We start from the raw sequence: 20,624 nt of genomic DNA on the forward strand, positions 1-20,624 counted from the left end.
CCTGGGGCATTCTTTCGAGTTTCCTTTCCTGCTATTAATAGTCGAGAGTCAGTCCCAGGTCTGGAAATGGCCAGGGAGAGGAGGAAGCAGGCCCTCATGGAAGGTTTAAGCAGTGCTCACCTCTCTCTGAGAGGAGGCCGAGTTGGCCTTCTCCTCCACTTCCATCCTCCACCCTGCTGGAGGAACTGGCACACGGCTGGCTTGGCCTTCAGGACACAGTGTCCGTGTCAGTGTCATTTCCTCCCCGTGGGTGTCTGCGATTCTCCTGCTGAGCGGTTCATTCTCAGTGACTTCGGGACCCACTGGGGTAAATGGTGGGATGCCAGCCTCTGTTTCTGGACTCCGTCCTTCCCATCTCTACTTCCCCAGCCACTCCCTTGTTGCACCCTGAACTTCATCGCGACCCCAGGCCACACCACTTCTGAAATGGAGCACTGAGAACTCTGTTCTTAGATCACCACTGCCCGCAGACCAACACTGGCCGGCGCACCATGTCTCAGCTTCTTCACTGCTGGGACTAGAAGACCTGACCAGCACAGTAGCAGGGGAGGAAAAGTTTGAGGGGCTCATGGTTTCAGAGGTCTCGGTCCATAGAAGGCTGGCTCCATTCTTGGGGCTCAAGGTGGGGCTGAACCTAACAGCAGAAGAGTGTGGTGATCAGCAGGCAAGGGGAGACTGCACTTCCCAGATACAAATATATACCCCCAGCCACGCCCCCAATGCCCCCTCCTCTGCCACACCCTGCTTGCCTTCAGTTACCACTCAGTTAATCCCCATCAGTGATTAATTAACTGATTGGACTGAGTCTCTCGCAACCCAATCTTTTCTCCTCTGAATCTTCTTGCATTGTCTCCCGTGTGAGCTTTTGGGGGACACCACATCCAAACCATAGCACAGTCATCCCTAGACATCCCTTGGTGTCTGCGGGAGACTGGCTCCAGGACCTTCCCCTTCTCACCACCCCACAGATACCCAGATCCACAGGTGCTTGAGCCCCCTGTATAAAATGGCCCAGTATTTGCATATCATACTTTAAATCATCTCTAGATTGCCTGCACTACCTAATGCAATATCAATGTTATGTAAATAGTTGCTATAGTATATTATTTAGGGAATAATGACAAAGTCTGTGCATGTTTAGTACAGACACAGATTTTTATTTAAAAAAAAAAAATTTTCCCCCCAGTACTGGGGATTGAACACTGGAGCACTCTAATACTGAGCTACATCCCACCCTTTTAATTTCTTATTTTAAGACATACCCTCTACTGGGGATATAGCTCAGTCTGTAGAATGCTTGCCTTGCATGCACAAGGCCCTGGGTTCAATCCCAGCACCACGCCCCTCCCCTCCCCCCAAAAAAAGATGACCTCAAATTGTGATCCTCCTGCCTCAGCCTCCTAGTAGCCTGGATTACAGGAATGCAACAATGCACCTGGCTCTTTTTTTCAAATAGTTCTAATCTGGTAGTGTAATCTGCAGATGTGAAACATGCGGATATGGAGGGTGGACTTTGTACTCATATCACAATGCTTGAGCTCAGGATGGCCAGTCTGCCAGGCATGGTGGTGCACACCTGTAATCTGAGCTGCTCAGGGGGCTAAGTCAGGAGGTTCATGAGTTCAAAGCCAGCCTCAACAATTTAGTGAGGTCCTAAGGGATTAGTGAAACCCTGTCTCTAAATAAAATATAAAAGGGCAGGGATGTGCATAGTGGTCGAGTGCCCCTGAATTCAATCCCCAGTATCAAAAAAAAAAAAGAGAGAGAGAGAGAGAGAGAGAGATGGCCAGCCTGTGGCCTTTCTCAGTCTATGACCTTTATTTTCCTCTAGATCCATCCTGTATTTCCTAGTATGTCATCATAATCCACGTCTGACAGATATCCCCAAGCCCTCGCACCTCTCCTGCCATCACGCTCACCTACAAAGCCCAGGGGAGCCAGCACCTCCACCTTCCATCCTCTGCCAGAGGAGACTCGCACAGTCTGGCTAATTGGATTTAAATTCATGATACCATGCCTCCACCTGGCACAGAATGCCACCTGGCACTGCAGTTTTATTCCTCAAGTGTGGTCCTCTGACCAGCAGCATCAGAGTCGTCTGGGAACTCGTTAGAAGTGCAGGTTCTCGTGTTCTGTTCTCGACTGGCTGAACCAGAAACTTTGGGGCTATACTATTTTCCAAGTGTGTGTACCAATTTATACCTCTCCATGGTTTTGCTGCTGCTTGTCTGACTTTAATATTTTTTACCATTCTGTTGGGTTTGAAATGATCATTCCTTCTTATTTTGCATTTCCCTGATTACTAACATTTTTTGATGTTCATGGGCTATTTGTACCATTCCTCCCCACCTATGAGTACCTGTTAATTCTTCTGCTTTGCTTGTGTTACTGGGGATTGAACCCAGGGGGCATTCTACCCCTGAGCTACCTCCCCAGCTCTTTTTTTCTGTTGCTCAGATTGTCCGGGTTTGGTCACTGGGAGCTCTCTCAGGTGTGCCCCTTTTCCAGAATTGTGTCCTATGTCTTTTGAACTTGACTGCTTCTTGGGGTCGTGTTGTTTTGTTGTTTAGCAGTTTCTCACTTTATGGCATTATCAGATATTCAGGCTCATCTTGCTTCTTCCCCATGTCTACTGAAAAAAATTTCCCCTGGGGATTTGCTGAGAATCAAGCCATTTCTCCACAGAGCCCTACTTATTTTATTGGAGAATGGTACTAGAAAAAATCTGGGCACTGCGTGTGCTCTGTGCTGCTTGTTGATCACTGCTTCTAGATGCTTTCTGTGGACAGAGCTAGGAAGTACACATTTTGGTACTCCACTGTAAGTACCCACATTGCTTTATTTCTGTCTCTCCATCTGTATGAGGCCATACTGGCATCGTTCTTAGGTATCCTGGGTTCAGGAGCCTCCTCCCCGTCCCCTTGCTTATTTGTAGTCCCTAAAGGTGGTGTTTTGACTGGATACTGTAACATAAAGAACTGTGTGTAAATAGCACAAAATTGTTTCTCTCAAGGATATGGGTTACAATTTCGTCTCAACCTCATATGTACTGTAGGGTTGAATGTGAGGTATCTCCCAAAAGCTCATGTGTGAGACAATGCAAGACTTTTCAGAGTTGAATTGGTTAGGTTATGAGAGTCTTAACCCAATCAGTGAATTAATCTTCTGATGGGGATTAACTGAGTGGTGACTGAAGGCTGGTAGGTGTGGCAGAGGAGCTGGGCTTTGGGGGTGTGGCTTTGGGGTATATATATTTCATATCTGGCAAGTGGAGTCTCCCTGTGCTTGTGATCATCATGTGAGCCACTTCCCTCTGCCACACCCCCCCACCATAATGTTCATCCTTACCTTGAGCCTGAGGAATGGAGTCAGCTATCTATGGACTGAGTCCTTTAAAACCATGAGCCCCTAAATAAACTTTTCCTCCTCTACAATTGTTCCGGTTGTGTCTTTTAGTCACAGCAGTGAAAAAACTGACTAAAACAAATGCATAATTAAACAAATACAGAAAACATGAGCCAGGTTTCTCATTATTGGAGGAAAAACTTACACACCTGCTACCCTGCCCTCCGGTGAGTTTATGTCCTACGTTGTATGCAAACTTACTTTCTGAGTCTCCACTACATCCTAGAACTTCCTGAAGATCTCAATTGAGTCTTTTTCTAACTTTGTGTTAAGTGAAGCTAACTCTATAGGATTTATGATTCTGTGGGTTTTAACAAAGGTAGACCTGTGTCTATCACCCTAGTATGATGCATAGCAATTCCATTGTCTTAATAATAACCTTGTGTGGAGGGGAGGAGTTCCTCTCCCCCATCCCTTCACCTCTGGTAACCACGGATCTGCTTTCTATTCCTATGTTTTTAACTTTTCCATAATATCATAAAATGGAATCAAATTACTACGTAGCCTCCCTGGCTTCTTTCACTTAGCAAAATACATAAATTTCCAGTTGATCTCTGCTGCTATGAACAAGGTTCGTTCCTTGTTCCTGTTGGGTACTTGTTGAATGGACATACCAGTTTCCCTATCCATTCACTTGTTGAAGGACATCTTGGTGGTTTCCAGTTTTGAGTGATTATAAATAATACTGCGATAGACATGTGCACTTATGTTTTTTTGTGACCACAAGTTTTTATTTCTTTTCCTAGAATGGAACTGCAGGGTCACGTGGTAATCATATGCTTAACTTAAAAGGAAGCACTAGGCTGTTGGCAGAGCACTGAACTAGCTGGCAATCCGAGCAGCCTTGTTTGAGAGTTCCTGATGTGCATTTGCTACTGTCCATTTGATTTTAGCTATTCTAATAGTTATATAATGGTATTGCATTGTAGTTTTAATTTTCATTTGCCTAATGACTGAAGATGTTGAGCATCCTTTCGTGTTTGTCATCTGAATATCTTTGGCAAATTTTCCTTGTAGATCTTTTGCCCGTTAAAATTTTTTTCTTTTTTTTAATTGTTGAGTTCTTTATTTTTGCAATGCTAGGAGTTGAACCCAGGGTGAGATACCACTGAACTATACCCCCAGCCCTTTTGAGACAAGGTCTCACTGAGTTGCTGAGTCTGGCCGGGAACTTGCCATCCTCCTGCCTCAGCCTCCCAAGTAGCGGGGATTATAGGTAGGTGTCACAGCACCAGGCTTTTGTTGAGTTTTAAGAAAAAATTTCCCCCTATGGAATTGGCCAGGACTTCAGTATAATGTTCAATAGCAGTGAGAGAGGGTATCCTTGTCTTTCCCCAAAACTTCAGGGCAAGACACTCATCTTTCAATAAGTGTGACATTGGCTGTAGGTCTACTTGGACACATCATTTGTTGGGTAAGGGAAATTCTTTTCCATTGCTGGTTTTTATTTTTATTTTTGTGGTGCTGGGGACTGAACCCAGGGCCTTGTGCTTGCAAGGCAAACACTCTACCAACTGAGCTGTATCCCCAACACTGGTTTTTATTTCTTAAACATGATTAAGAGAATGTTTATTTTCAAATTCTGAACTGTCCTTGAGATGAACATCCCTTGGTTGTGATATACTGTCTTTTTTATATAGTGCCGGATTTGATTAGTCATCAGGGAAACGAAAATTAACACTACAGTGAGGAACCACTTCATGTCCACTAACATGGCTATAATGAAAAGGGCAGATGAAATTGTTGGTGAGGAGGCAAGAAAACTGGACCCACAGAACACTGGTGGTTGCCATGTCAAATGTGTAGCCACAGTGCAAAACAGTTTGGCAGTTCTTCTAAATGCTAAACACAGAGTTACCTTATGACTTAGCACTTCCACTCCTAGGTCTCTATCCAAGAGAAACAAAGACATACATCTGTGTAAAAACCCGTACACAAATACTCATAGCAACATTATTCAGAATAGCTTAAATGTTGAAATAACCCAAATGTTCATCAAATGCTGAATGGATAAACCAAATGTAGGCAATCCATGTAGTGGAATATCATTCAGCGGATTGTGACACAGGCTACAACATGAATGAACTTTGAAAATAAAAGGCAGAAGGAAAGCTTGCAGATAAACTGTCAGAAGACCCCATACTGTATGATAACATGTACATGACGTGTCCAGGATAGGCAGATCTTTAGACGGAAGGTCCATCAGTGGTTGCCCACGGCAACCAGAGGCACTTTTCTTCTGCTATGTCTTTAGTGTGGGTTTTTATTGATCTAGTCCGGGGTTGTGCTTGATGTCTGCTGTGGCTATAGAAACTTCAGTGCACCCCACAAAGTCCTTCAGTAACACCGCCCTTCTCTCTGCCTGGCTGTGGGTCTTTTTTGATGGTCCCCTGAGAGTCTCCCTTCACTGGCTGCCCCCAGCAGTATCCGTTGTTACACCCACTTGCTGGCATTGTGGAGCAGGGGAGGGACATTCTCTGATGTTCTGATTAAGAGTCACTTAGGCACTGGTAACTTGCTGCTTGAGGGCATGGCCTTCACCAGCCCTCCTGCCTCTTCCCTCCATGTTCTGCTTAGCACATGGCCCTTAAAGGGCGTTTTTCTCTTCCCCGGCTCAGAGGGCTTCCACCTGAAAGCCGCTTCTCACCCTACCCTGCGCTTCTTAAAGGATATGGGCCTGCCTGGAGTTTCAGCAATGGCTTCCTTCCTTTTTGGGGGGACTGGGGATTGAACCCAGGGTCACTTAATCACTGAGCCACATCCCCAGCCTGCTTTATATTTTATATTTTATTTAGAGACAGGATCTCGCTAAGTTGCCGAGGTTGGCTTTGAACTCACAGTCCTCCTGCCTCAGCCTCCCAAGCCACTGGGATCACAGGCGTGCACCTCTGCGCCCGGCTGTTGGCTTCCTTCTCACGACCTGCTGGAAACCTTTTGATGTGCACGCTTCTAGAGCTTTGCACTTTCACAAGCCTGTGCCCGGCCTTTAGCTATTCATGTAAAAATTTACCTGGAGCTGGGGTGTTAGCTTGGTGGCAGAGCCCTTAACATGCACGAGGCCTTGAGATCCGTTCCCAGCATCGCAGTGAGCGAAGGAACAAATGGAAAAATCTTTTAGCTGGCCGTCTCTGGGTAAGCAAATGCTCTGGCCAGTTTTTCCTGAAGTCGCCCCCTGCCTCTAGTTTTCAGTGTAGAATTTTCCCTCATGACCTCAGTTCTCCAATGGGCTGAGGAAGAGTCATCATTCTTTTTTTGGTTTCTCAGTCCTTTTTTTATTGTAGGAATAAGAGTGAAGTTTTTTTTGTTGTTGTTTGTTTGTTTGTTCCAGATCTCTCTTCTTTATTATTATTATTATTATTATTATTATTATTATTATTATTATTATTTTAGTACCTGGGATTAATCCCAGGACCTCACACATGCTAGGCAAGTACTTTTTGTGTTTTTTATTTTGAGACAGGGTCTTGCTAAATTGCCAAGGCTGGCCTCAAAACTAGAACTCCTCCTGCCTCAGCCTCCTGAGTAGCTGGGATTACAGATGGTAAGACCACACCTTGCTCAGCATCTCTACTCTTGTTAGCTGAAACCGTACGTCCTGTGATTTCTTTTGGTGAACACAAGTTGTTAACTTCGATGAAGCCATCAGTCTCTTTCTTTGGCTTGTACTGTTCATGTTTTGTTAATGGTCAATCACTATCATTATAAATGGCCAATCACTATTATTATAAACTAATTCTTTTTACAGATATTTTGCAGTAGAGCAGACTGTGTTATGGAAAGTTTGTGCAAGGCTAGAATTATTTGATCTTTCAAACCCACTTTTGGAAAAGTAATGATTACCTATTCACTTTCTTTTTAATCATAGGACAAATTATTATTTCTTCTACAGTTACTCTGAAGTTTTTTTTAAAGGAAAATGTCCATCTTTTCTGCCTCAAATTTATCAGCATTTGTTCATAATGACCTATGCTTTAAATATCTGTTATTATTTTTACATCTTATTATTTATGCCTTTGGATTTTCCCCTTTGATTAATTTTCCCAAAGGTTTTATTATTTATTACCCTTAAGAAATCATTGATTGATTGATTGATTGCCAGGTGTGGTGGCACATGCTTTTGGTCCCTGCTACTTGGGAGACTGAGGCCGGAGGATTGTTTGAGCCCAGGAGTTCACGTCTACCCTGGTCAACATAGTGAGACCCAATTTCAAAAAGAAAAACAAGACCAAAATTCTTTTTTTGTTTTTTATTTCTGCTATTGGATTTTGGTTTCTATTTCATTGTTGATTTTTATCATCATTACTTCATACCTCCTGTTTTTCTCAAGGATTATTTTGCAGCTTTCCATTATCAGATTTAGCCTGAGTAGGTCCTAAAGAAAGACTCATGAAAATTCTAGGGTGCCTCGTATCCTCAGCAGGTGGCCCCCTCCCCTCAGTCCATTCTCCAGGGCCAGAGGGAGCTGGTGCCCTGTGATCAGCTGTCTGAGGAGTGTGGAGGTCAAGACTGCTGTAGATGGTGTGGGATAACGGGCTGGTGCTGGCCACAGGTGCCACCGGTGGGCTGCTAGAGGATGATAGCCCTATTTAGGGGAGACCCTAAAGAAAAGGCTGGGAAGAAAATTCTTCCAATGGCCAGGACTTTGAATAGTGCATTTCATGGCTGTTTGTTTATTTACTTACTAATTTTGAAGGAGAGTGACTCTGAGGTGAGGATGTGAGCAGGTTTACAGACAATAGCTAGTGCTCTTAGGAACTTGGAGGGAGCAGGAGTGGTGCATGGGATTTAGGCACAGATGGCCTGGGTGCATCTGGAGAGTGTGGCTGTGTGTCACTTGGGGAGGCTCTGGGGAATCTGGTGGTCTAGATGGTTTCTTGTGTATGTCAGTTCCCTTCTTTCTCTGTCACCTCATGGCTGCTTGTCAGGTTCACGACTAAGTGGCCTTGGGGTAGGAAGACTGCTAAAGCAGCAACTTCTGGACCTGTGCTGGCCCCGCTCTGCACACAGACTTGGAAGGCCTTCCTTGTCCCACCACAGTGGCCCGCAGAGCACAGGGCTTCTCCACGGGACTCACCGCAAGGCAAAGTCAGCGGAGCACTAAGCTTTAAGATTTACTCTTCTGGGGCTGGGGATGTGGCTCAAGCGGTAGCGCGCTCGCCTAGCATGCGTGCGGCCCAGGTTCGATCCTCAGCACCACATACAAACAAAGATGTTGTGTCCGCCGAAAACTAAAAAAAATAAATAAATATTAAAATTAAAAAAAAAAAAAGATTTACTCTTCTTTTTTTTTTAAACATTTTTTTATATTTACTATTTTTATATTTAATATTTTAAAATATTTTTTTAGTTGTCAGTAGACCTTCACTTTATTTATTTATTCGCAGTGCTGAGAATCCAACCCAGGGCCTTGCACGTGCTAGGCAAGCGCTCTGCCACTGAGCACAAGCCCAGCCCGGGTCTACTCTTCTTGCTGTGAGTCTCATGCTGCTAAATAATGAAGCAGGGAGGAATATGGATGGGACCCAGGGGATTCCCTGTGGTGCCCAATCATAAAAGTAAATGGAGGGACCTCTTACCGACAGTGTCCCTGAGGGCTGCATCTCTCAGAAATGCAGTCTAGAATCCGCCTTCATGGCGTCAGTGGTGCTAACTGTAGTACCCTGGGTGGTAGCAGACCATGACCTCACCAGAGCAGTGTGGGAGAGTCTGGACATGGCTTCTGACTGAAGCCTGATTCTTTGGCTACCCCAGTGTTTTATTAGCTAACTGATTCTCTTCTTAATAAATTCACTTTCTGTTGAAAGCACAGAATTGGTTTCTAATGTTTGAAACTGAGACCCTGATTCTCGTAGAAGTAGGATATAGGGGAAGATTAGGAGGCTCAATAGCCCTGCAAGGATATGTTCAGGGCCCAACCCCTGACGCTGTATGTTAGTTAGCTTTTTCACTGATCTCCCTAAAAGACCTGACAAGAACAATAGAGGAGGAAAAGTTTATCTGGGGGCTCACGGTTTCAGAGGTCTCAGTCCACAGACAGCTGGCTCCATTCCTCCGGGCTCAAGGTGAGGCAGGACATGATGGTAGAAGAGTGTGGCAGGGGGATGCAGCTCACAGTGATGATCTGGAAGCAGAGGGAGACATCTCTACTTGCCAAGTACAAATGTGTACCTCAAAGCCATGCTCCCAATGCCCCACCTCCTCCAGAAACACCCCACCTGCCTTCAGTGACCACTCGGGTGATTAATTCACTGATTGGGTTAAGACTCTCCTAACCCAATCATTTTTCCTGAATCTTCTTGCACTGTCTCACATGTAAGCTTTTGGGGAACACCTCACCACTAAACCGTAATATTGTGGATTTTACCTTAATTGGAAATAGGTCTTTGCAGATGTAATTGGGTCAAGATAAAATCATACTGGATTAGGACAGTCCTTAAATCCAATGACTGGTGTCCTTATGTGGGGAGCGGCTGGGGGTGTAACTCAGTGGGAGAGAATGTACATAGCACATGCAAGGCCCTGGGCTCAATTCCCAGAAACCCCCGGCCCCTTGCCATGCACAGAGATATAGAGATGCGTGTTGATGGAGTCAGAGATCGTAGTGATAACTACAAGCCAGGGAGATCAAGCAATGCTTGGAGGAGGTAAGGAAAGATTCTTCCCCAGGGCTCCATAGGGAGCTTGGTCCTGTCAATCAAGGGGGAAATGCATTTGTGTGGTACTAAGCCATAGCAACCTTTTGCAAGGAGTATACACGTCACTGAAGAGTCCTGGGAACAGTGTGAGTGGCTGTTCTTTATTATCATTCAACCCAGGCCTCATTTGCTGGGCCCATAGTAGGAATGGGACACCAGTGAGCTGCCCATCCATTTTAATCCTTAGAACACGTGATTTTTTAGCTGTTGTTCTTGCTGGTTTTGTTGCTATTATGGAATTACACATAGCTTTTCCCCTGGAAATTAAATTCTACTCTTGTCTCTACTACCCAAGTGGTTTAGTTTTCTCCCACTGAAATCAGCATTTCCTACTATCATCTGCCCAATGAGGAACAGCCACAGCAAAGATCTTACAATATGCTAACAGCCCTCCCAATTAGATCTCAAATTTAATCAAATTCTAACCACCATCAGTTTTGAGATGCACTATTATTTTATGAACCACTTAGATTAAACAAACCATATCAAAGTGTGAGCTTCAGTCAATTGCTGTCATCACTTCAGAGAATTAGAACTCATGAAATCCTTTATTTCTGAAAGCCTTGTGAATGGAGTATCCTTTGAGCTCTTTTAGGGAACAAAGAGAGAGTTTGAGTGGTCCAATCATACAAGATAAAACACTCTTGTATCTCTCCAAGGCTTTGGATTTCTTCTAACATTATTGCAGGGAATTTCTGGTAACTTACCTGTTACAGTCCATGTAGTATCTCTATGACAAAGCACTTGAAACTGGTTACTTTACTAAGAAAAAAGGTTTATTTGGTTCATGGTGGGTGGGAAGTCCAAACAGCATGGTGTTAGTGTCTTGTGGGGGCCCCTTGGCAGGTGGTATCATATGGCAGGAGTGCCTATAAGAGAGCTCACATGGTGAGGGGTAAAGTAAGCTAGAGAGGACCAGGCTTCTTGTGTTATGAGAACAGGCTCTCACAGGAAGTCAGCCATTCCTGTAAGACCTAGCCCACTCCAGGAGACTAGCAATAATCCCCTCATGAGGGCAGTCATGACCCAGGCACCTCCCATCACATCCTGCCTCTTAAAAGTCCCACTCCCTTTCAACATTGTTATACTGGGGGTCAGGCTTGCAGCAAGTGCACCTTTGGGGGGCAAAGCACACTCCAGCCATGGCAGCAGATTGACTTAACGTGGGCTACCATTGAGGCCTGGTTTCGGCCAGCTACGGAAACAATTAGAGCTGCTCCTAGCTGCTTGAGCCAGCATGTTGAACGTAAAGCCTCTGGTATGCGTTACCCATGTTGGTAAATACAGCTATGTATTGGCTAGATTTCTTCCTACAGGTATTTTTATTTTTTTTCTCACATTTTTTACCCGTGTATTATAGTTGTACATATTGTTGGGGTTTGTTGTTACATATTCATACATGCTCACAATGTCATTTGGCCAGTGTCACTCCCCAGTCCTTTCCCCCTCCCTCCCTGACTCCCATCCTTGAACCCTTTCCTCTACTGATCTCCTATTGTTTTTTTTTAGGAAATTCGCCCCCACCTTTCTGTTCATTTTTCCTCTAGCTTCCACAAGTGAAGAAAACATACAACCCTCCATCTTCTGAATTTTGATTTTTTTTTTAATTGTTTAGTTTTCGGCGGACACAACATCTTTGTTTGTATGTGGTGCTGAGGATCGAACCCCGGTCGCACGCATGCCAGGCGAGCGCACTACCGCTTGAGCCACATCCCCAGCCCCTGAATTTTGACTTTTTGCTTAACACAATCTCCAGTTCCATCCATTTCCCTGCAAGTGACATAATTTCATTTTTCTTTATAGCCGAATAAAATTCCATTGTGTATATTTTCCATATTTTCTTGATCCATGTATCTATTGATGGATGTCTAAAGCTAGTTCCATGGTTTGGCTACTACAAACACGGGTTTGCATGCATCACTATAACGGGATTACTTTAACTCTTCAGGATAGATACCGAGGAGTGGTATAAGTGGATCATATGGTGGTTTGATGTCTTCTACTTTGAGGAAGCTCCATGCTGATTTCCTTAGCAGTTGTACTGATTTACCATCCAACCAACAGTTGGGTGGTAAATTCTTTTTTCCTCCACATCCTCCCCAGCATTTACTATTTGTATTCTTGATGACTTCCATTCTGACTGGTGTAAGCTGAACTCTCGGTGCAGTTTTGATTTGCATTTTCCTAATTATTAATGATGTGAACATTTTTCCGTACATTTGTTGGCCATTTGTACTTCCTTTGAGAAGCGTCTGTTTAATTCGTTTGCCCACATATTAATTTTTTTGGTGTGAAGATTTTTGAGTTCTTTATTTATTCTAGACATTAATCCTCAGTCAGAAAAGTAGCTAGCAAAGGTTTTCTCCCACTCTGTGGGCTCTCTTCACGTTCCTAATTGTTTCCTTTACTGTGCAAAAGCTTTTTAATTTGATGCCATCCCATTTATTAACTCTGGCATTATTTCCTGAACTTTAGGGGTCCTATTGAGGAAGTCTTGCCTGTGTCTAAACAAGTGTTGAGCCTACATTTTCTTCTGGAAGTTGCATAGTTACTGGACTAATTCTGAGGCCTCTGATCCAGTTTGAGTTGATTTTTGTGCAGGGTGAGAGATAAAGATCTAGTTTCATTCTTTTAAATATGCACGACCAGTTGTGCCAGCACCATTTGTTTAAAAGGCTGTTTTATCTCCAAAATATATTTTGGGTACCTTTTTCAAGGATCAGATGACTGTAGATGTGTGGGTCTCTGCAGGTATTTTTAGTGAATAAGCATTCTTCTAGGTGAGACTGTGTACCTCTGGGTCCTCCTAGAATCTTGACTGTCAATAGGTTTGAAGAAAATGAGAGTGATTCGAATACTGAGGAGATTTGGCTTCTGCTCTGTTGATTGGGTGAGTTCTGCTGAGGTTATTGAGAGCCTTAAACAAGGTCAGAGCAACCTGAACAGAATTCCAGTGATGATGGAGATTACAAGTAGTCTTCATCTTCATCCTCCAGGTCCCCACCCAATCAATCAAGGTTCTGTTTCCACATGGAGCACCGTGAGGCTGCAAATTAAATTAACACTGTAGTTTGCCAACTCAAGGGATCAAGTATCTGTCTTTTGGACTTTTCAGCCCTTTTGCTGCAAAGAAGAAGCAATCCCTAACTGGGCACAGTGGCTCATGCCTGTAATCCCAGCAGCTCGGGAGGCTGAGGCAAGGGGATTGCAAGTTCAAAGTCAGTCTCAGCAACTAAGCGAGGCCCTAAGCAACCTACTGAGACCCTGTCTCTAAATAGAATGTATATTTTTAAAAAGGGCTGGGGCTGTGGCTCAGTGGTGGGGCAACCCTGCGTTCAATCCCCCGTACCAAACCAAACCAAACCAAACCAAAAACAGCAATTGATGATGGAATTTAGGAATTAGCAATTGGGAATTTAGGAATTCAAGTTACTCTTTCTTTATTTATACTAGTAGTTTTAATGGAGTTGTGTTTTTTTTTTTTTATTCCCCCAGTGGACATTTAGCAATATCTGGAGACATTTTTAGTTATCACAGCTGGAGAAGGGTATGTGTGTTACTTGCATCTACTGGACAGAGGCCAGTGAGGTCGCTAAATGTCCTCTAATGCATGGGACTTCCATGGCAAAGAAGAATCCAGTGCAAAATGTCAATAGTTTTCAGCAGTTTACCACAGGAAGAAGTGACCATCCCAGTCCACGATGCCCTAACTGTGCTGATACCTCTCATAGTATCTTTTGACAAAAGACACCATCAATGATAAGAAGCACATTACTTTATGAACTATAAGAAGGGGAGACCCCTGTCAAACAAGAGCTTCACCTTGAACCCCTCCTACCCCCTCAGCCACCAACAAGTACTGGAGATTGAACCCAGGGTACTTTACCACCGAACTAGTTGTTTCTATTTTTTATTTTGAGACAAGGTCTGATTAAGTTGCTGAGGGTCTCACTAAGTTGCTGAGGCTGGCCTCAAACATGGGATCGTCCTGCCTCAGCCTCCTGAGTTGCTGAGGTTATAGATGTGTGCCCCTGTGCCAGGCTTACATTGATTTTTAACATGCATCCTGGTAAATGGGCCTTTCATTCGTTTGTGGCAGATATACTCAGTCCCACCAAAGCCACTTCTTAGACTTCTCATGCACAAGATGCCGTCGGATACCGGGTAGAGCCCTGTTACTTAGAATTCTGACTGCCTTGGGCCCCTCTAGGGGCTCCTGAGAAACTTCTTCCTCTCAGTAGCAAAGTGAGTATGTGCCACCAGAGTTCCTCCTGGTCTGTGGTCTCTTCCCTCCCTAGCTGGCAATAGAGGACCCATTCGTGAGCTGCTGAGACATGCTTGTGCTTGTCCCTGGGGGGCTGGAGACGCAGGTATCTGGTGTTTTCAGCCTGAGAGAGGAGGCACTCTGCCGCCACCCAGTCTCGGGTGGGGAAGTGCCCAAGCAGAGGCAAATGGTACAGGTGCCGACTGGTTCCAGGGAGCAGCTCAGGTCCGTGACCTCCCTTCCCACCAGGCCCTCCCTTCTGCTCGCCCCAGATTCTCTCCTTCCTCTCACTCGGTGCATCAGCAAGCAGCCCATCTCCTCGAACAGTCACAGTCCCTCCTGTCTGGCTTGATCCGTTTCCTCTGCAGGACCGCCGGAGAGCAGCTCTGAGCAAAGCCTATGTCTCACCTGTGCATCTTCCTTGCCTTAACACCTTCCACGGCATCTTTACACAGAATAAAATCCAAAAATCCTTATTTGGACCTCTGAGCTTAGGTTTCATTTTACCAAGGGGACAGTTTTTAAGAGCACCTTCTTATACTCTCAGAAATGTCTGGTTTAGGGGCTGGGATTGTGGCTCGGTGGCAGAGCACTTGCCTAGCATGCGTGAGGCCCTGGCACCACATAAAATAAAAACAAATAAAATGAAGGTATTATGTCCATTTACAACTAGAAAAAAAAAAATAGAATGTCTGGTTTAAGCTGGGGATGGAGGTGCACTCCCATAACCCCAGTAACTTGAGGCTGAGGCAGGAGGATCACAAGTTCAAGGCCAACTTTGGTAACTGAGCGAGGCCCTGTCTCAAAAATTTCAGAGGGGCTGGAGATGTAGCTCGGTGGTAAAGTGCCACTGAGTTCACTCCCTAGCACTGCAAAAATTCAGATCCGGGCCCTGCATTTGTGAGGTCCTCTTGCCCCTGAGCTACGTGTGTGCACCCGTCCCCGTGGCCCCTTTCCCTCTCTCAGAGACACTTGTCTTCCCACTTTCCACACAACATTCTCCTTGGATCCTTCAGGTCTTGGCTTAATAATGGTCACCTTAGGGCCCCCTTTCTTCGCCTGTCCAACCCCCTTTTCTGTACTGGTCACATCCCTCTTGTAGTGACCAGAATCTGACTTTTTTGTTCTGCCTGCCTGTCACCTCCCTGTGGGTGTGGGTGCTTTCTCACCAACACAGGACCCAGCAGATCTCAGTACCCCCCATAAATATTTCATGAAATCAGCCAATAAAAGGCCTTCCTTCCTGACCCCCTTCCACTTGAGGTTAAGCCACCATGATGGACACAGCCCAAGACGCTGCACTCTTCTTCCTTGGCACAGGCCACAGCTGCATGGAAACGATCCTTTGTGTGACTCCCGTGGTCATCAGTTTCTCCTAGGTTGGGACTGACCTGGGATAGTTGCAACGGGGCCAGGGCAGTTCAGGAAGCATCAGTCTGGAATCTTCTGGGGGGCAGAGCTGTTGACCCGAGCCCAGGTGGGGAGGGCGGGACACCAGCTCAGCGTGCAGCCGTCCCGTCCCGCTGGCTTCCTTCTCTTCTGGGGAACTTCCTTTTACTTCCCCTGCTTCACTCTAATATGCCTGCTAGAAGTTTCTCGAATTCCAGAAAACTGGACTCATGACGGATCCAGCAAGGCAAATGGCAGGATAGGAACAAGGCCGCTGAATCCCAGGGCAGAGGTAGAGGACGGCAGAGAGAAAAAACTCCCTCTGTTCCCTGTCTTGATCTGTGTTATTTTGTCAGCAGCAGGTAAGGACGGCTCGCCACCAGCAGCCCCGGCTACCACAGTAAAAACTAGCACAGTCTCAGGCGCGAAGCCCCAAACTTCAGGATCCATTTCAGACCCAGCGACATCCACCAAGTCGAACACGGCCAACTCTTCGGCATCCACATCCGAAGGGGAGCCCTTGAACCCAACTCAGCCAAGCACCCCTGCGGTGACTACAGTCTCTACAACCACCAGTGTCACACAGAGTGGTAGTACCACGCCTTCCTCTCCCACTTTAACCAACACTGAAAAAGCAACCTTCCAGAGCACGGACAAAGGAACAACTGTCCCTGGAGACAGCAGTACTGGCCACATTCCCACATCCACCACAGCCACTCAGAGAACAGAGGTGTCGAGCTCTCTTTCTTCAGGGTCCATTGCCACAAAACACTCTCCTGTGGTTTTACCTGGCAGCCCAGGCTCTCACCATTCAACCACTGTCACTGTGAAGACCCCAGAGAGCTCTACCAGTGGACAACACAGCCTTTCCTCGGTCCCCAGTGGTTCAAGCCCTGCGCCTGGCACTAGCAGCCCCACATCCAAGGTGTTGCCCACCACACAAAGTAAGTAGGGCCTCGACTTGTTACTGTTTTTCAAGCAAAAAGAAACTTTTCTGTGCTTTTTTTCCTCTATACAGTTTCTCTCTGGGAGGGTTATGCTGAGACCTGAACATGAGGACACTCCTTCACTCAGAGCTGGTTTCCCATTTCTGATGAGCAAGGCCAACATTCGAGGGTTTTGGCCTGCCCAGGGTAAACACGCCAACCGTCTACACACAGGCAAGACTGCACTGTGGTGGTGGCAGCAGGGTGTTAGAATATTCTAGAATGGTGATCCTCAGACTTGTTCGATGACAACCCATCATAAGAAACACACTTTAATACATCAGGGTCTAAAAAAACACATATAGCCGGGTGTGGTGGCACACACCTATAATCCCAGTGCCTTGGGAGGCTGAGGCCTGAGGATCTGAGTTCAAGGCCAGCCTCAGCAACAGTGAGACACTAAGCAGTTTTGTGAGACCCTGTCTCTAAATAAAATACAAAAAAGGGGGCTTGTAGTTCAGTGGTAGAGTGCTTGTCTTGCACATGTGAGGCACTGGGTTCAAACCTCAGCACCACATAAAAAAATAAAATAAATAAAACAAAGGTATTATGTTCACCTTACAACTAAAGAAATATTTTTTAAAAAAATACAAAATAGGGCTGGGGGAGCTGGGGTTGTGGCTCAGTGGTAGAGCGCTTCCCTAGCACATGCAAGGCCCTGGGCTTGATCCACATAAAAATAAATAAATAAAATAAAGGTATTGTGTGCAAGTACAACTAACAAATAAATATAAAGAAGAAATAGGGCTGGGGGATGTGGCTCAGTGGCCGAGTGCTCCCAAGTTCAATCCCTGGTACCTGCCACCCCAAAAATAATAAATTTAAAAAAAAAACACATATAATGCATATAAATGAAACAAATTTCACTATATAGGACTTTTTATATAAGCTGATATTTTCAATTCTGTTCCATTTCCTTTTCCTTTTATTAACTGATTTCTCAAGTGCCCATCTTAACCTAGTAAAATAATTTCAAAATCTAGTGATGGAGCTGGGTGAGCTATTTTGGGAAACTGAGGCAGGAGGATTGCAAATTTGAGGCTGGCTATAGCAACGTAGTGATACCCTCAACAACTTAGCAACACCCTGTCTCTAAATTAAAAAGGACTGGGGTTGTAGTTAAGTGGTAGCGTGCTTCTGGGTTCAATTCCCAGTACCATCAAAAAAAAAAAAAAAATTGAGGCAGGAGAAAAATCTACAGATGGATCATGAGCTTCAAAATCCTGACCCATCTGGGATCTGCTGAATTGGAACTTCGGCTAGTGACTGAAGAATCTGGAGATCCAGGCACTCCCAGGTAACATAGATATATCTTGAAACATCACACTGGGCGAGGGTGGCCCTCTCCTATGGTGAGAGGCTCTGAATTGGATAAATGCAACTCCCTGCTGTGCCACCTGCTGCCACATGACCTTGGGAAAATCATTGAGTCCTCCTGGGCCTCTTTGGCTTAGCTCTTAAACTGGCTTGTCCAGTGTGACTGTCCTGTAAAATGGTACAGGACACCGCTTCATCCCCCTGCCTCTGCACACTGGAACCAGAAAAGAGTGGACTTTTCTCTGCTCTTTTATTCTTCTAGCCTCTTCAGTCTCCACCATAGCACCCCAGAAGGAACACCCACCATGCACCCCAGAAGGAACTCAGCAGACCTCCAGCCAGATGCCACCCAAGCCCACCCCGTCTTCCTCCATGACATCTCCGCTTGAGGGCTCTTCGTCCAGTCCTTCGTCAAGAACTGGGGCCACATCTACTGTTGGGGGAGACACCCACTCCAGCACTCGTTCGGCTTCAACTGCCCCCCAAGGCCTCAGCACAACCTCTTCCACCCTGGCTCCTGGGAAGCCCAAGGTAATTCCAGCGAGGTGGGACAAAAAGGAGAGCCCATGCTCCAAGAAAAGCTGTTTCTATTTTCGCTCCAGCCAGGAGCAAAATGAGGAATACTGTCCATTTGCCCCATCTCCCCTGGTTTTTCCTAAGGCTTCCAAAGACATTCCTGACTTTAAACTGGCCCAGCCGTGCCCCTAGCTTGCCACGAACTGATTACCACCCACGGGATGGAGGAGAACAGGATCCTTGGATCTTTGGGCCTGACCCTTCCTCTCATGGCTTTTTCCAGGTAGACTGCATGCCTCCTGAAAGGCTGGATAAGAAGCTGCTCATCCTGAACCTCACGGAAACCAGCCCCTGTGTGAGTACTGCTCATCTGCCCTCCACAGCCTGCAGGCTGGCAGGGGAAAGGAAGCAGAGGGGACCAAAGTGCTCCGTCTAGAACGGGTGGTGTGTTCACCTAGGGATCTGCCCCTTGCCATCTTACAGAGCAACAAACTAAGGTTCAGACTTCTCTAAGGTCACACAGATAGGACTGCCACAGGCCAGAACAAGTTCCCAAGTCTCCTCCCTTTCACTGTGCTTACCCACAGTGGTCTGAGGGGCAGGAGGCCCTGATCCTGGTTGCCCTTTGCCTCTAGCTCTGGGTGTGACTTCAGACAGTTGGTCTGTTTGGAAATGGGAATTTAAGTCGTCCTCACTTCCCTTGTTCTCAGAGTGGCTTTGTTTCCTGGTCCATGTGTTTTCTGAGAGCCTCAGTGGTGGCAAGCCATTAGGGAGAGTCTCCTTCTTCAAACCCAAGGAGTTGGGGGGTGGGCGGGAGATAAAAGGGTCCTGGTACTGAACATAAGGGAGCCCCTGCCTGTAGTTGTTCGATTCTGAGTGATGTGTGGACACTGTATGAGCGAGAGGGCGACCAAGGACTTGAGCTGGGGATGTTCTGTTGCTCAGTGAATAGCTGTTGAGCCCTGTGAGTGCAGGTGGTGGCTGGCTCACTGCTGCCCTCTCCTGGCCAGTGCCTATTTTTGCACCCACTCTAGGAACTAGACTAGAACAGGATTTGGTTTCTACAGGTTGGAGAGCTTTTCTGCCATTGTGCTTTTTCTTGGGCATCCATTTTGCTGGCTTTTCTAGGTAAACCTTACAGAAGTATAGATTTGACCATCAGAGTTTTAACCTCCAGGGGTAGCTTATGGAGGTCTTGACGCAGGTCAGAGAAACATCAGCTAGGGGAGCCCTGGTGACCTCCCTGCACTGTATTCCTCACCCCGAGCCCTGAAGCCACGTTGCCATGTACTCTCTGCTTCTCCATGTTCTCTGCACACATTCAGTGGCTCCTCGCCTTCCCCATCAGCCTGTTCACGGCCTCAGTCCGAGCCTCAGAGGGACACAGGTGCATCATTCTGGGACTAGACCACCTTGAGTCCAGAGCTGAGGTCTTCCACTCCTGCGGTCTTCAAAAGGGGCAGGAGAGGCTGGCGAATGACAAGTTCAGAGAGCACTGGAGCCCCTGCTGCCAGAGGTGGGGGTGCTGTGCTGTGTTCCCCTGCCCACAGTACAGGGCACTGATTCCCAAGTCTCAAAGAACATGGAGGAGATAGGCCCTGTTGCGCCCACAGTCTGAGGAGACTCGGGGCAGAGAAGCCAGGCGCTGAAGAATATAGACCGACTCCTGGCAGGGCTTGGAATGCACTGGTGGAGTGTGGAGAGGGACGCGGGTGGCAGAGGGCAGCCCCACAAGCCTAGACTGTTGTCACACCCCTCTGCAATGCCTGTGTTCTCCTCACAACAGGCAAAGAGCCCTCCAGCGGATGACAGATTGGTCACACAGCTGTGCCAAGCAGTCAAAGCCACCTTCAACCCGGCTCAGGATTCGTGTACAGTACAGCTGGCTCCCATTCAGGAAAGCCAGGCGGTGGCCCTCAAAAAAATCACTATTCAAAGTGAGTTGACGGCAAGAGGGCCTAGGCCTGTGTGGGTGGGAACAGAATGGGAGGTGACGGTCCAGGGGCTGCTTGGAGTGTGGGTCAGGGTGGTGCCGCTAGGAACTGTCAAGCC

The 20,624-nt window shown here is 46.3% G+C and overlaps 1 protein-coding gene across 1 annotated transcript in view; it reads left to right on the forward strand.

Moving 5' to 3' along the window:
- Positions 1-20,624, forward strand: part of Podxl (podocalyxin like) — a 71,161-nt gene that overhangs the window by 45,252 nt on the left and 5,285 nt on the right. The window contains exons 3-6 of the mRNA XM_071607417.1: positions 16,110-16,697; positions 18,319-18,587; positions 18,856-18,927; positions 20,359-20,509. Coding sequence (XP_071463518.1) covers positions 16,110-16,697; positions 18,319-18,587; positions 18,856-18,927; positions 20,359-20,509 — 1,080 coding nt within the window. The remainder of the gene's footprint in view (positions 1-16,109; positions 16,698-18,318; positions 18,588-18,855; positions 18,928-20,358; positions 20,510-20,624) is intronic.

The sequence above is a fragment of the Marmota flaviventris genome, chromosome 1 (genome assembly GCF_047511675.1).
Source record: "Marmota flaviventris isolate mMarFla1 chromosome 1, mMarFla1.hap1, whole genome shotgun sequence".
NCBI classification, from domain to species: domain Eukaryota; kingdom Metazoa; phylum Chordata; class Mammalia; order Rodentia; family Sciuridae; genus Marmota; species Marmota flaviventris.